Source organism: Pristiophorus japonicus, chromosome 21, assembly GCF_044704955.1.
Source record: "Pristiophorus japonicus isolate sPriJap1 chromosome 21, sPriJap1.hap1, whole genome shotgun sequence".
In the NCBI taxonomy this organism is placed as follows: Eukaryota; Metazoa; Chordata; class Chondrichthyes; family Pristiophoridae; genus Pristiophorus; species Pristiophorus japonicus.
The window spans coordinates 1,344,479-1,359,569 of record NC_091997.1 but is presented as its reverse complement, the minus strand read 5'-3'; the positions used below and the strand labels follow the sequence as shown (position 1 = coordinate 1,359,569).

The 15,091-nt window shown below is 41.0% G+C and overlaps 1 protein-coding gene across 4 annotated transcripts in view; it reads right to left on the bottom strand.

The window, feature by feature from the left end:
- Positions 1 to 15,091, bottom strand: part of tbx21 (T-box transcription factor 21) — a 119,241-nt gene that overhangs the window by 17,422 nt on the left and 86,728 nt on the right. For all 4 annotated transcript variants that reach the window (XM_070863978.1, XM_070863977.1, XM_070863979.1 and 1 more), the window contains exon 3: positions 1,873 to 2,027. In XM_070863978.1, coding sequence (XP_070720079.1) covers positions 1,873 to 2,023 — 151 coding nt within the window. In that variant the 5' untranslated portion in view covers positions 2,024 to 2,027. The remainder of the gene's footprint in view (positions 1 to 1,872; positions 2,028 to 15,091) is intronic.

The following is a 15,091-nucleotide window of genomic DNA, read 5'->3' as shown; positions in this document are numbered from 1 at the left end:
GTAGTTCCGTGCATTTGCCAAACACAGGGAGGTCCTGTATGGATGTACGGTGTGAGAGAGTGTGTCTGATTTCTGAGTCCTTCAGGGAATAAAACAATGAATGACAGAAAATGTGAGGTAACTTTTATTCTAAAGTGGATTTAATTATTTTTTTAAAATAATTTTCTCCCTTCCCTTAGTGTGCTGGCTCCCCTTCCCCTTTAGTTTGGCTAAATGTTCATTCTTCATGTGAAGTGATTGCCAATAGGCTATTTGATCATGGAAGTCATCACTGCTGAATCCAAGAGATGCTGGATCTGGAGTAGGAACCCTGCACAGGCCTCCTGTATATCCCACCTCAACCTGCTCCATTAATTGGTGACAGAGCCTTCAGCCATCTAGGCCCTAATCCACAGAACCCTTACCCCCTCCAACTCTCTTCTCTCCCAGATTTTAAGGACTCCATAACCCCATTATTTTAAACCATGCTTTTGTCAGTAATCCGAACTGTTGTCTACTAACTCTTTCAATCCCCCTTGAAAGTCGGTTTGTCCTCCGTTGAAAATGCTCCCCCACACCCCTCCATCTGAATGGGAGTTGCTGTTCTGAAATATTACCTGGATTTTTAAAATATCTATCATAACTTTATAGTGTTCAGTCCTTGGGGGAAGTATTATTGTGGCTCCACAATGAGTTGGTGAATTTAAAGAAAGAATTATGTTAGGGTGACCATATTTTCTAAACCAAATCATAGAATCATAGAAATTTACAGCACAGAAGGAGGCCATTTCGGCCCATCGCGTCTGCGTCTAGGGAGAACAGCAAAGTGGCCAGGACAGAAAATATAGGCCGTGCAGCGTATCGGGACAATTTTTTTTTAGCAGCCTATATTTTAAACAGTTGCACATATTCACTACAAATGCAAAACAAATGTGCATATAATTACCGCAGATGTGATGTCACACTATTGAAGCGCATTCAGACACGGTTTATAAATAATACATAACACTGCATCAACTTGAAACTGTGATTCTGTCTAATGGTATGATATGCACATATTACAATGAATATGGCTCTAGTCTATTCGGGGACAGGTTTTGTGAACCGGGGACACAGTACCTCATCAGGGGACTGTCCCTGGAAAACGGGACGTACCGTCACCCTAATTATGTGGCAGCTTCCACCTCCTCAGAACAACCCAAAGCATTCAAATTTTGCTTTAAGACTAAAGAAAAACTGTCTGCTCTGATGGGACCAATTGCGAAGTTCTGGACCTCCAGTTATAAGACTATAATGGATGGGAAGTAGTTTGGTGTTTTGTAGCTTTATCTGGAACAAGTATGCTTTTAGAATGCATTGCTAAATATTGGTCAGTGCTTGCTAATGCAGCGTTGCAGTATCAAGTGCCCCGTCATGCGCTAATACAGAATTTTCCCCATAAACCATTACATCGGATATACAGCACAGAAACAGGACATTCGGCCCAACCAGTCCATGCCGGCATTTCTGCTCCACTCGAGCCCACACCAGTCTTTCCTCATCTAAATCTATCAGCATAACACTTCTCAAATGCTTAACACAACATTTTTACTACAGTCTATCAACACAAATACGCTAAAATATACTGAGTGAAAACATTTGAGACAAAGTTATTTGCACCCTGTAGAGTTAGGACTGAAGAATTATATATGTATCTGGGTCTATGCATAAAGCCTGACATCTGCTGTCTTGTATATAAAGTCTACAGGCGTACTAAGGCAGCAGGTGGACTGCACATTTCAAACCCCAGTGTGCTCTATCCTCTCTCCATCCTCGTGGAAAGATTTAAAAGCACACCACAGAACAAACGGAACATGACCCATGGGTGTACTTTATGGCCTCTGGCACACTGACCTTGCATATTGCCTTCTGCTTTGCCACACTGTACCCACTTTCCTCCCTGGTACCTCCAGTGATGCTGATCTGCCAGGACAACGTCCACATAAATATTATAATGAGCAGAAGGATCCAGCCCCGTGATGTTAAAACTCAGGAAAGGAAACATCCGCCTGGAAAAAGAGAGAGGAAAAAAAGGTCAATACTTTGCATGCTTGGAATAGGAAAAAAACGATCGACAATATAATGGACTTTCTGCTGCCTAGTCTATATTCACATTGTTGAGGGAATAGTCTCTATTTTCAGCTTTTGACTTTCATGGAGATTGCCATTTCCAGAGATGGACACGATGGTTAATCAGAAACCCTGTAGCCTGGTCTCTCAACTAATATCACTAAAATTACCTGATCTATTATCTTATTGCTGTTTGTGGGACCTTGCTATGCGCAAATTGGCTGCTGCATTTCCAACCTTAGAACAGTGACCATATTTTTTTAATATACATGTATTTAATTGGCTGAAAAGCACTTTGGGATGTCCTAAGGTCACAAAAGCAAGTCATTTATTTCAAGAGGGGCAAGAAGAACCAAAGGACATCAAATTAGAATGAATGTCAACGGTTTGGTTTTTGTATACCACAGTCAATTATTTATTCAGTAGTGGGTGGAAATTAAATAAAAATAAAACACAAACTATAATTTCCACAAAAGCCACCAGGAAAATGGGCAGCTGTCTTTGGATGAAAGTTGACATTTTGTCCAGTGACCAACAATGGATAACTGTGGGATGTATGATGTGTCACTGCTGTGCCTGAATTCAGCGATTTTAATGATGAATTAGAACCTTCTGCTTCGATCTGGATTCTCCTTCAAGCAAGTGGCATGTATTAGATTTATTTTTAGACTATATTGGATACTTTAAAATATAACCAAACTATTTAAAATATGAGTTGAAACAAAAAATCAAGAGTGTTGTAACTGGAGTAACAGGGTGAGGGAAAAGGCTACAGTTCGTTGATACTAAAGATATTTCAGACTTGCTCACTCTGGTGAGAGCAGCAAAGAGGAGAGAATCACATGGGCGAAAGGTTCTCAGTAAAACCCACTTGAGCGGAGAAAAAAAACGTAACAGCCAAGTTCCATTACTGGTTTCCGACGTAAGTGTTGATTCGGGAAAAAAAACAAGCCCTTGTTATCTAAAATCTCAAGGGATAGACTTTCCACTATGATCGCTAGCTCCCATTTTTAAAACCGCTAGTTTCGCCTTTTTAATTTGGGCGATAGCCTTAGCGATGCGAAATGGGCGATAGCAATGTATTCAGTGCAAGGCTGACGTCCATAGCAATGGCGATTCTGCGCATGTATGTTTTTTTTTTCAGGCAAAGAACTTTTCCCGTGATTCGGGAGGTCATCTGCGCATGCTCAGAAGGCAAAGGGAGGGAGAGCGAGAAGGAAGGTTTGTATGGAGTCATTTTTTGAAGGAATTGATTAAGATGGAGATGGAGCACGCGGAACTGGGAGAGTGTGTGGGGGAGGTTGCAGGGAGAAGGAGGGCGAACTCCTTCTCCAAAGAGATGAACGAGGCCTTAGTCCACGAGGTGGAGACTTGGTGGGGCCAATTTACCTGAGGGGGGCATGGGAAACCCCCCCCGATATACCAGCGAATATTGGCGGATATTGTCACTAAGTTGGGGGGAGGACTATGAGCTTCACATCATAGTGGAGTAACATTTACCGAGGGGACTCGAGTACAAATGGATTCCAAAATGATTCTGCAAAATCATTTCCTCTTCCTCACAAGGATGCTAACTGAAATTTTGGGACAGCATCAACCCAATAGGCGTGGGTCCCAACACACAAAACCGCCTAGAATTCAGCATTAAATTGTTAATGTTGAGTGAGTCCTGTGGCTCATTTGGTAGCACTTTCACCTCTGGATCAGAAATATCACTCCAGAGACTTGAGCACAAAATCTAGTGAGATACTGAGGGAGAGCCAATTAAACACAAACAGCAATAAGATAATAGATCAGGTAATTTTAGTGATATTAGTTGAGACCAGGCTACAGGGTTTCTGACGAGGCGTTAAACCGAGGCCCCGTCTGCCCTCTCTGGTGGATGTGAAAGATCCCATGGTGCTATTGGGAGTTCGCCCAGTGTCCTGGTGAATATTTATCCCTCAACCTACATTATTTTTTTAAACAGATGATCTGGTCATTATCACATTGCTGTGGGAGCTTGCGGTGAGCAAGTTGGCCAAATTTCCTACTAAAACAGTGACTATACTTCAAAAGTACTTAATTGGCTGTAAAGCATTGTAAAACATCCTGAGGTTGTGAAAGGTGCTATATAAAATGAAAGTCGTTCTTTCTTTGACCACATGGATGTCAGCTGGGTTAAATGGAAGCTTTACCCTGCTACTGGTATCTACATAAGAAGGTCTCTGTCCCTTTTATCCACAATAAAGACAAATCCAAGAGTTGAATATGTTGGCAAGCAAACACATGCATAAACAAGTTCTTACATCCAGGCTTTGACGAGAGAGACATTTGCTGGGTTCTGTCAGCTTTTAGTTCTGAAGTTTTTTTTTGGAGGGGAAGCATCACACAAGAGTTTCAAACACATGTATTAGGCAGTGTACTACCTGAGGAAATTAAACCCCAATGCGTCACTCAATGCTTATAAACCAACACAGCAGTTGGAAAACACAATTCAAACGGAATTTGTTTCAGCTGAAGCACTGTCTACACTTCTAAGTCAACATATAGCACATCAGACCACAATGATGCAGAAGGATAGTGAAAATTAGGAAAAAAATTCATTATTCTTTTCGGGCATGTAATGTGACGTCTCTATGCACAAACACACAGAACCATTACAAAAAAAGTAGTTCCCTGGAAAAAGACACTGCATGGTTTTCAGATTTGAATTACAAAAGTCAAAACACCGTAGTCCTTTGCTATATATGTTGGAGAATTACTAGTTAACTGCTACTAGGATCAATTGTTTCTATTGCATATTATAGTGGGTGCTGGAATATCCGATTTTATGCAGTTTTTAATCGAGGTGATGAAAAAACTGGATTAAATGGCAACTAAAAATGGGCAGATAATTCAGATGTTGAGACAGGGTTGACTAATCAGCAGTCATTAAGATCATCTAAATATATAAACAAACAGTCAATGTAAATTGGAGGACCTACTAAATACTTAACACTACTGGCAAAAGAAAAATGCTCGGGTTCATTCTATCGCAGACATCTCTCACCATCCGTTGGCTCATACCCAATCTCGCACTGGTCTCCGTAAATCTTGTATTCCATAATATGCAATGCCTCTACACCACTCATTCCATCCCCAATTATAACATCCATATCCGACAGCAGTGATTCATATCAAAAAATAGCGCATTTAACAATATTCCCAGGTACCATGCAAGAAAGACACTCACCAATACAATCATCCACAGTAGCTGATGAAATTATAGTAACAAAGTCAAAAAAAAGATCACTGGACATTGCTGCAACAGGAATCCAAATATTAATACATCACCAGAACTAGGTCCAGGGTGGCTTATATCTACTAGTCTGTATTATGTACTCTCTGTATTATGTATACTTAATGCCATGTACTGAGGGAGTGCTGCACTGTCGGAGGCACATCCTTTGGATGAGATGTTAAACCGAGGCCCTGTCTGCTCTCTCAGGTGGACATAAAAGATCGCATGGCATTATTTCGAAGAAGAGCAGGAGAGCGAGTTCTCTCCGATGGCCAGCCCGATATTTGTCCCTCAACCAATGCAAAAACAAATTATCTAGTCATTATCCCATTGGTGTGTTTGGGAGCTTGCTGTGCACAAATCGCCTGCCACGTTTCCCTACATTACAACAGTGACTACACTTCAGAAAGTACATCAATAGCTGTAAGCGCTTTGGGATGTCCTGCGGTCGTGAAAGGCGCTATATAAATATGCAAGTTCTTTAAGAACAGCGTGCAAACTTGCCTGACTATTTTGTTCCTAAATAGTTGCAATTTAACAAGAAAGTACAAAAGAAGGATTCCAGTACAATGATGCATCTAAATAAAATATATTTTTAACTCAGTCAATATTATTGCAGTAAATCTGTATAAGGCACATGTCGCTGAACACTTCATTCGGAGCCATCTACTAATGTCTACAATGGATTGTCATACAGGTTATATGCTGAAAGAAGGCATATTGTAACAACTAAAAGAACTCGGCTCTGCATCTCCTGGACATGAAGCCGGCTTCACCATTCACTATGACAGCAACAATACAACAACAACATATAGCGCCTTTAATGTAGGAAAACATCCCACGGTGCTTCACAGGAGCGTTATCAAACAATTATTTACGCCAATCAAAGACAGAGGCATTAGGAGTGCTGGCCAACCACGTGTTTAAAGAGGTAGATTTAAGAGAGAGTCTTAAAGAAGGTGGGAGAGGCAGAGAGGTTTAGAGAGGGAATTCCATAGCCTAACCAGCTGAAAGCACAGTCACAAAGGGAGCGAAGGAAGGGAGAGATGTACAAGAGGGTAGAATTGGAGGAACACAGGGTTCTCGGAGGGTTGTGGGGCTAGAGGAGTTAGTGATGATTTGGGGGAGGGGGGGGGGTCATGGAGAGATTTAAACACAAGAATGAGAATATTATAATGCATGTATGTACTAACTGACATGGGGGCCACATGGATGGAGCTTGCATATATTTTTTTGCTAAAACTGAAGACACTTGCACTGGTGAATATCTCAGCTTTAAGAAGCCCCGTGAACTAGATCAGTGAATAGAAGTTGTGACAAAAAGATGTTATCCAATTCTTTGAGTATTTAATCATCATTAATAAGAACTTTGGTTTGGGAGCTGTGGATGTACAGAGCTGCATTTTATATTCATACATTAAAAAAAATACATTTAAATCATAAAGGAGGTGATAAAAAGATTTTATTGAAGAGGGCATTGTGACTAGTTCGAAACATATATATGGCCATTTAAATGGAAATCAGACTGTGAAAGTTAAATGTTGGGAGTCTCTGCATTGGTCAGGTTTGCCTAAACTTTGTAAAGTACACGAGGCCCAAGAAGCTACTGAATGTGTAAATTCAATATTTAAGAACAGACTGCCTGAAACTAATGTCAGTGAGTTAAACTGGATTTGCTGCCAATTGCTGATTAAAACATATTTGCCGGTCAGGAAGCAAAGAAAACAAGCTCAATGATTATATGTAGCTCTGTGAATCTGTATGAAAGATGCTACAATCCAAAACATTTCGTTCTTCTGGTGAATTTACTTCTTAAATGAGTAATGGAGGCACATAGACATGGAAGTTTCAAAGCTTAATCCCAGGTTTGTGCTGCGTGATCTGATCTCAAGGCAGTTTTACATTTAGCTTCACTGCCTTGGGAGGAGAAAAATCTGCTACGATTGCTGCTCCTGATCACAATCTACAGAGCAGTGTGTGTGTGTGTGGATGTCAGGATTACAAGAACAACTTGCATTTATATAGCATTGTGTCAGAATGTCGGAAAACGACAAGATGCTTTCACAAAAAGCATAATCAGGCCAAGAGAGCGAGCGAGATTTGCATTTCTATGGCATTTCATGCTCTCAGGATGTCTCAAAGTGCTTAACAGTCAATGAAGTGTAGTCACTTGTAATGTGGGAAACGCGGCAGCCAATTTACACACAGCAAGCTCCCACAAACAGCAATGTGACAATGACCAGATAATGGTTTTTTTTTTAAAGTGATGTTGATTGAGGGATAAATATTAACCTGGACACCGAGTGCTGCACTGGAGTGTCAGCTTAGATTTGTGTGTTCAAGTCTCCGGAGTGGGATTTGAACACACAACCAAAGAAGGAAATATTAGGAGAGATGAATAAAAGCTTGGCCAAAGCATTGTTAAGGATTACACTTCAATAACCTGCTAACACTCAATCTCGGTTTAAATATGAGGAATGGTCATTTGATGAAGTATTCAAGAGAAGCTGGAACCCATAGAACTGTATACAGGTTACACTCAGATTAACAAGCCTAGCACATGACGAACATATTTTATTTTCCAAATGAAATTTTTTAAACTTCAACTAAAGTACAGGTAATTAAAAATCCATTATCATTTAAAAAGTTTCAACTCTCAGATTTCAAGACAGATCTGCCACGGAACAGAAAACCTTTCCGGGTTGATATGATTTTGGATTCCAGATTCCTTGCAACTTTAAAAAAAAAGATTTGTGATTCTTTTATGAGACTTCTTTCTGGGTCAATCCTCTGTTATATTATCCACTGACTGTAACACTGTGCAATGAAAGCGCGAATAAGTAACTCCAATTAGGAACATAGGAAATGCTAGAAGACCACAATCCATCTAGTTTATCTTCTACCACCCTGGTAGCCACATGATCCGACGATAATGGAGTTCTTGACTAATCATGGCAATCAATCTCGATTAATTAGCCTACAACAAACCCAGACATGAGGAAAGGAAATCCCCAGTAGGTCCAAGTCATACCAAAGTGCAGTCATACCAGTGATTTATAAAGTTCCAGGATTACTGCACTATTTTGGCTCAGTACTGACCTATTGATACATCCCAACATCTGATTTGCTTTACTCACTGACACTAAGAGCTACTGCGATAGCTTCAATTTATTATCAATCAGGATCCTCAGATCGCTTTCATTTTCCACGCACATTATTTTCTTTCCATTTAAGTAATAGTCCCTTCCTGGATTTTTGTTGTCCCCATATGGCATTTCTCTACACTGAATTTCATCTGCCACCTGTCTGCACATCTCTCAAGTATATTCCAATCCTCCTGCAGCTTATCCTGTTCAATTTTGAGGCTACCACCTTTTAGATTTGTTTCATCTGAAAATCCAGGCCTTATGTTAGCGACCATTAGCTCCAGATCATTTAAGATTTGAAACAAAAAGCGATCCCAAAACAGATGTTCTCGTGGGACCCTCCCAGAAATGTCAGCTATTAACCGTAGTACAACTGGTCAACTATTCCAGTACCAAATCAGAATCTGTGGGACCATCTCCTTTGCATATAAAGTAAATCTGAAAATAATGTCACATTGATAAAGGGATGAATCAATGGGCATTGATTCCATGAAATTACATGGGTGCTACTCAGCTTTTTTGGAATTACTACAACGCTGTTACTGGAATGTCTAAATTCTAATAGTGTGGCTGAAATTCTTGTACAACAATCAGCTGGTCAGGCAGCGTCTGTGGAGAAGGAACAACTTGCAATTATATAGCACCTTTAATGTAGTAAAACATCCCAAGGTGCTTCATGGGAGCATTACAAAACAAAAATTTGACACCAAGCCAAATAAGGGGAGATATTAGGACATGTGACCTAAAGCTTGGTCAAAGAGGTATGTTTTAAGGAGTGAGAGGTAGAGAGGCAGAGAGGTTTAAGGAGGAAATTCCAGAGTTTAGGGCCCAGGTAGCTGAAAGTTTTGCTGCAATTAAAATCAGGGATGTGCAAGAGGCCAGAATTGGAGAAGCGCAGAGATCTGAGGGTTGTAGGTTTGGAGGAGGTACAGAAATAGAGATGGGCAAGGCCATGAAGGGATTTAAAAACAAGGATGAAACTTTAAGGAACCATAGCATTAACGTTTCAGGTCAGAACCCAAAAGATTGTTAGTTGTGTATGGGAGAGAGAAAGTTGTGTTACAGAAATTACTGTTTGTGATATTAGCATCTGACCATTTGAGAGACATTCCTTTATCTGCTATTTTAACAATGATCTTAACCAGACAAAGTGAATTAAGAAGTGTGCATGCGCACCGTTAGAAAGTACTAGTTTAAGTGAAGTTTTTCCTATAGCCTGTTGGTTTCAACATGTTAACTAAGCCTTGTGCATGAATTATGAAAACCTTTTCAAGATGAATTAATGCTTCATAACTCTTCCCTCTTTTTTAAAATTTATCTTTGCAGAATATGCAGATTGTTGATTAGTGTCTTATCTGCATTGAGAACATTCTCTGATGTGGTAATTTTGCCGATAACTGCAGTTTTGAAGAGCGCGGTGTGTAAATACAAGTGTAAAGGGATAAGTGTTGAGGTTGGATGACCTGAATAACATGATCGGTACTGTCGTTTCTTCCTTCCCTCCCCCTCCCCCCATTTTCTCCCCTTCTGTGCCAGGGAATGGATCCAAAATGGTACTGGCAAATCTCCAGTACCCTAATCTGCCCAAAGGGGGCATTCTTAATGTGTGAACCAAGAAATTAAGTGCCATCAAACTATTTGATGGCCAATGCAGCTCAAACAAATCCAGTGTCTCCCCAACATTAATTTTCATAAGGTGTGGGGGAGGGAGCAGGCAGTCACTGGAGGTGAGCAGAATGTTCCCCTCCTTAAGCCTGGGGTCATTTATAGCACCCCCATTGGTGACTCCCTGAGATCAGTCAAATCAATCCAGACTGGGGATTGAGCTTTGACCTTTTCTGGGTCCCCTACCATGCTGGATGGGCCATTTGCTGCTCAGGTTATTGGGATAAAAACAGAAAATGCTGGAAATCTCAGCAGGTCAGGCAGCATCTGTGGAGAGGAAGCAGAGTTATTGGGGAAGCTGTACAACATTGCTTTTTTCAGGGGAACACTTGTAGCTGAATACTACTCTGTAATTATAAACTACTGGTTAGTTGTGTAGAGAGTTATTGTTGTCAACGGGACACCTTTCATCCTGCAAACTGCAGCTTGAAAGAATAAAGCAAAAAAAATTTGGGATAGCGCTGTCACCTCTTTGACCACCGAAGCGTGGGGTATTCTATTGTCAGTTGGCTGTGTATCCTCTCCCCTTTCCCCTTCCCCCTCCCCCTCCTCTGGTGTGGCACTTAATCTCCCTAGAATTGAAGATGGAAGTTAGCCATAGGGTGCTACAATTGGCCTCAGCACCCTTAACCTGGACAGGAATGGGCCAGGATTCCATTGAGTTCTGCTCAAAAGTGGATGTCAGGTGGGGGTGGGGATTAGGCTCAGCTTCAATTCTCCCCCCCCCCCCCCCATGTGTACCAATAATCACCATTTAGGCTCCTACATGAAGAACCAGCACTTGAACAAAATATTGGAAGGGTGGACACAGATCAGCACTTTCTATAGAGAAGACAAGAAAAGTTTGGTGGCTAAACAGCTACTAGCGGAGCTATTTAAGAAATGGGTAGAGTACAATATATTTATCATACACAGAGTTAACCTAACCAGTCCTAGGCTTTAGGCACATGCTCACATTTAGAAATTACAATTCTGGGTAACTATTGTCTCCTGGGCATTCTCTAAAGCCCACTGAACTGTTATGGATGACATGCAGTTTTGTACACTGTCTAAAATACTAATTTATTTTGTGAACTGTCCCTTGTACTGATCAGATATGGAATGGCTGCTAATGTCAGCTATACAATAGTAAGTGGCTGGGAAACAAAAAACAAACATCAATTTCTATTGTAAAACATCTATAAAACAATTGGCAACCTGACTCAGATTAGATTCCAGAATTCAGTGGGATTTAGGAATTCCCTTGCATGACAGATTAAAACAGAGTTCATCTCAATTTTATATGTATGATCCAGTTTACATTCTGCCAACTGCTGTGTAAATCGTGGCTTTCAAGACGCACCCAAATCAAATATTGAAAAAGGTACAATAGTTGGCATTGCCATTTCAAATCCTGCCCTCCTAAGTGGGCTTTATTTCATATTTAATGCGGTTTGAGGAAAGGTTGCTTCTAAGAAGCTAGATCTCATCTAGCCGCAGGGCCGACTATGCCGCGGCTCATTAAACAGGTTTATAAACATGTCTCCTGACAGCACTGGGGTAACTCAGAGTTCAGCTACTCCCAGAACAACACCAACACGTGCTACTACAGAGCTGGCAACAACGTCGCACAGGCCAAGGAAGAGGTATGCTCTTAACACTCAAACATTGAAAAAAATAAACAACACACAGTAGTACTTCAGTAAAATACAGCGGTGTATGATCTCACTCACACACACATACTCATTCACAAAACACACAAAAATGAGTCTGGGTAACGAGATAAAGGAAGGTGGGGGGGGAGGGGGCGACATTCTGACAATCTGAAATAAGCAGAAAATGCTGTAAATATGCAGCAATCAACCTGCATCTAAAAGGCAGCCTAAACATTTGAGAATTCGAGGGTCTATCTGAAATGTTAACCTTTCTATCCAGTTTGCTGTGCTATGCCATGCCGTGCATTTCCTGTTCATTTACAATAAGTGAATACACTAGCTCATTTGAGCATAAAAGCTCCCATTGCATTCATCTGTTCTGTTCTGTTTAATAAAAGAATCCGGGGATAGTGTCGTGTCAAATTAGGCGAGCATTTATCTGGAGCTTGTTGTACACATTCAGTGTGAAGGAACACGCATGGTTATATCAGACACGCTAAATACAACGTACAGGAGAGTTTGCAGAGCCAGAAACTGCAACGCAATCACAAAGTGGACGACTATACGAGAAAAATAATAATGAAAACAGCACGGTGCCTGTAACACACAGGAACATTGCAGAGACTAATAGGTTACGATGATAAACTTGCTGTAGGCCTCCGGTAGTATCTAAACACACGTGAAGACCGCAATGTTGTTTTGTAAATATTTAGACAAGCTGACCCGACAGCCTCCTCTCCCTACAAAATATTTCAATATGCTGAGTTAATCAAAAATCCAAACGGTCTGTTTGCTGAACTCTGCCTGTACACCTCAATATGTCAAATGTCTGGGCCTTGCTATCAAAGGTAGGGTCGGAAGTCAAGGATAGGCAGCACTGATTTTAAAGTTTATACATTGGCTGAGAATTAGTAACACTGGATAGAAATAACCTGCAGGTAAAACAGTTCTAAAAACATGTATATTGTACCCATACTATTCAGAATAATGCTGGGAAGTTAAATGTACATGTAATCAAAGAGAGAGATTAAGATTCAATTTTTTCGAAGTAAACTAGGCCAAAAACCTGTTGCTTCCTAGTTACAAGGATTATTTAACATATTGGTACCAAAATAATGGAGAAAACTTCCCTTAATTCTCCATGCTGTTGTGCAATCACTTTGCTGTACAATTAGTTTGCTGTTCTAGATTTTGTCAACTCAATTTATTGCCACCACCCATGACAGCCTGTAATTCACTTTCATTTGATGTAGTACAAAATATTTCTCTAAACGCAACCAAGTTTCTGCAGGCTAAATCTTATACTTTATTTTTCACAGTTCCAGTGGATATGATACAAAAACTTTCCAGACAGCCACTGTCGCTCTTCACTGAAACATGATCAGAAGTTGCAATATGGGATAATATGTAAACAAGAGTGGGCATTTATATCATTCAGTCTGCTAAACACATGCAAGAAAACCAACTCTGACCTAACCAATCATTATCAATTATCATTCCCTCCAGACCCCGTTTCGGACTCAATTCCTGGGCAGTGCTCAGTTAGATCATTTGATCCAAAACAAGAGTGGCGATGCTACTCTTGTCCTCAGCATCTTTAGCCAAAGCATAATTGGCCACAGCTCCTGCTTCTGATCACCATCCAGTCACCCCAGCTAGAAAGCACATGTGAGAATGTTGGCTGAGAATCTGCTGTCACTCATTGTCTAGACATAACACATGAAGATTGGCCACATGAGTAATGCAGCCAGCTCCCTGTGGAACCACATCAACAGCAGAAATGGGGAGAAAGAAAAACTTTCCAGGCACAATTATAAGCAATTTAAAATAAGGAATAGACCTGTTGGGCCAAATGGCCCATTTTTGTGCTGTAAATACTGTGTAACTCTATTAATGAAAAAAGACCATTAATTTTGATACATCTGGAAATAATTTGCATTTGCATAGTGCCCTGTGATGCCTCTTAGAAACATCCCAAAGTGTTTCACATGCAACTAATTGCCTTTGTTACTGTTTATGATGTGGGTAAATCTGGCCACCATTTTGTGCACTGCAAGGTTCAACAAGTAGCAATGATGACTGGCCATATCTGCTTTTAGTGATGTTGCTCAAGGGAAGAGTGTTGGCCAGGTCACTGGGCAAGCGGCTTGTTCTAGTTGTACCATGGAATCTTTAGCACCCACCTGAACAACAACTTGTATTTATATAGCACCTTTAACGTAGTGAAACATGCCAGGGTGTTTCACAGGAGTATTATGAGTTAGAAAATTTGACTCTAGCCGCAATAAGTAGAAAATAGCGCAGGTGACCAAAAGCTTAGTCAGAGGTTGGTTTTAAGGAGCATCTTGAAGGAGGAAAGGGAGGCGAGACGGAGAAGTTTAGGGAGGGAATTCCAGAGCTTGGGGCCCAAGCAACAGAAAGCATGGCCACCAAAGGTAGAGCTATTATAAATCAGGGATGCTCAAGACGGCAGGACCGCAGATATCTGGGTGGGGGGTTGTGGGGCTGAAGGAGATGACAGAGAAAGGGAGGGGCGCCTGAGGCCATGGAGGGCTTTGAAAGGATGAGAATTTTGAAATCGAGGCATTGCTTAACCAGTAGCCAATGTAGGTGAGCGAGCACAGGGGCTATGGGCGAGTGGGACTTGGTGCGAGTTAGGACACGGGCTGCTAAGTTTTGGATGACCTCAAGTTTACTTAGGGTAGAATGTGAGAGGCCAACCAGGAGTGCGCTGGAATAGTCTAGAATCAAAACCAGAACGCTAGATCAAAGTCCTGGAACACTTTCCCTAACAGCACTGTGGGGCCACAGACAACAGCAGGCTCACTACCACCTTCTCAAGGGATGGACAATAAATGCAGGCCTTGCCAGCGACGCCTACATCCCATGAATGAATTTAAAAAACAGAACATGCAGAGGACAGAAATATATTGTGACGTGATTCATTTTATAAAATGAAACATTTAACTTGCTGTGTTCTGGAAGAAGTTTGCCATACTTTAAACATTGCTATTACACACTGAAGTGACAGAACCGAAGCTATGAAGCTTGCAGAACTGCAGAATAAATAACGTTTATTTATAGCGATTACTGGTAATGGCTAACTATTTGCAATGCTGTGGCACAACTACTAGTTACAGAGAGCTTCTCAGTGAACATAAAATAGACAGTGGAACTACGTTGAATGGATCAAGTTTTATTTTCTCGGTAGAACAAGCTGCCCGAGTGTAATAAAGGGTCAGCAGGCTCCAGATGATGGACATTGACTGTTCAAGAGTGCAGGCTTCAGTTCGTAT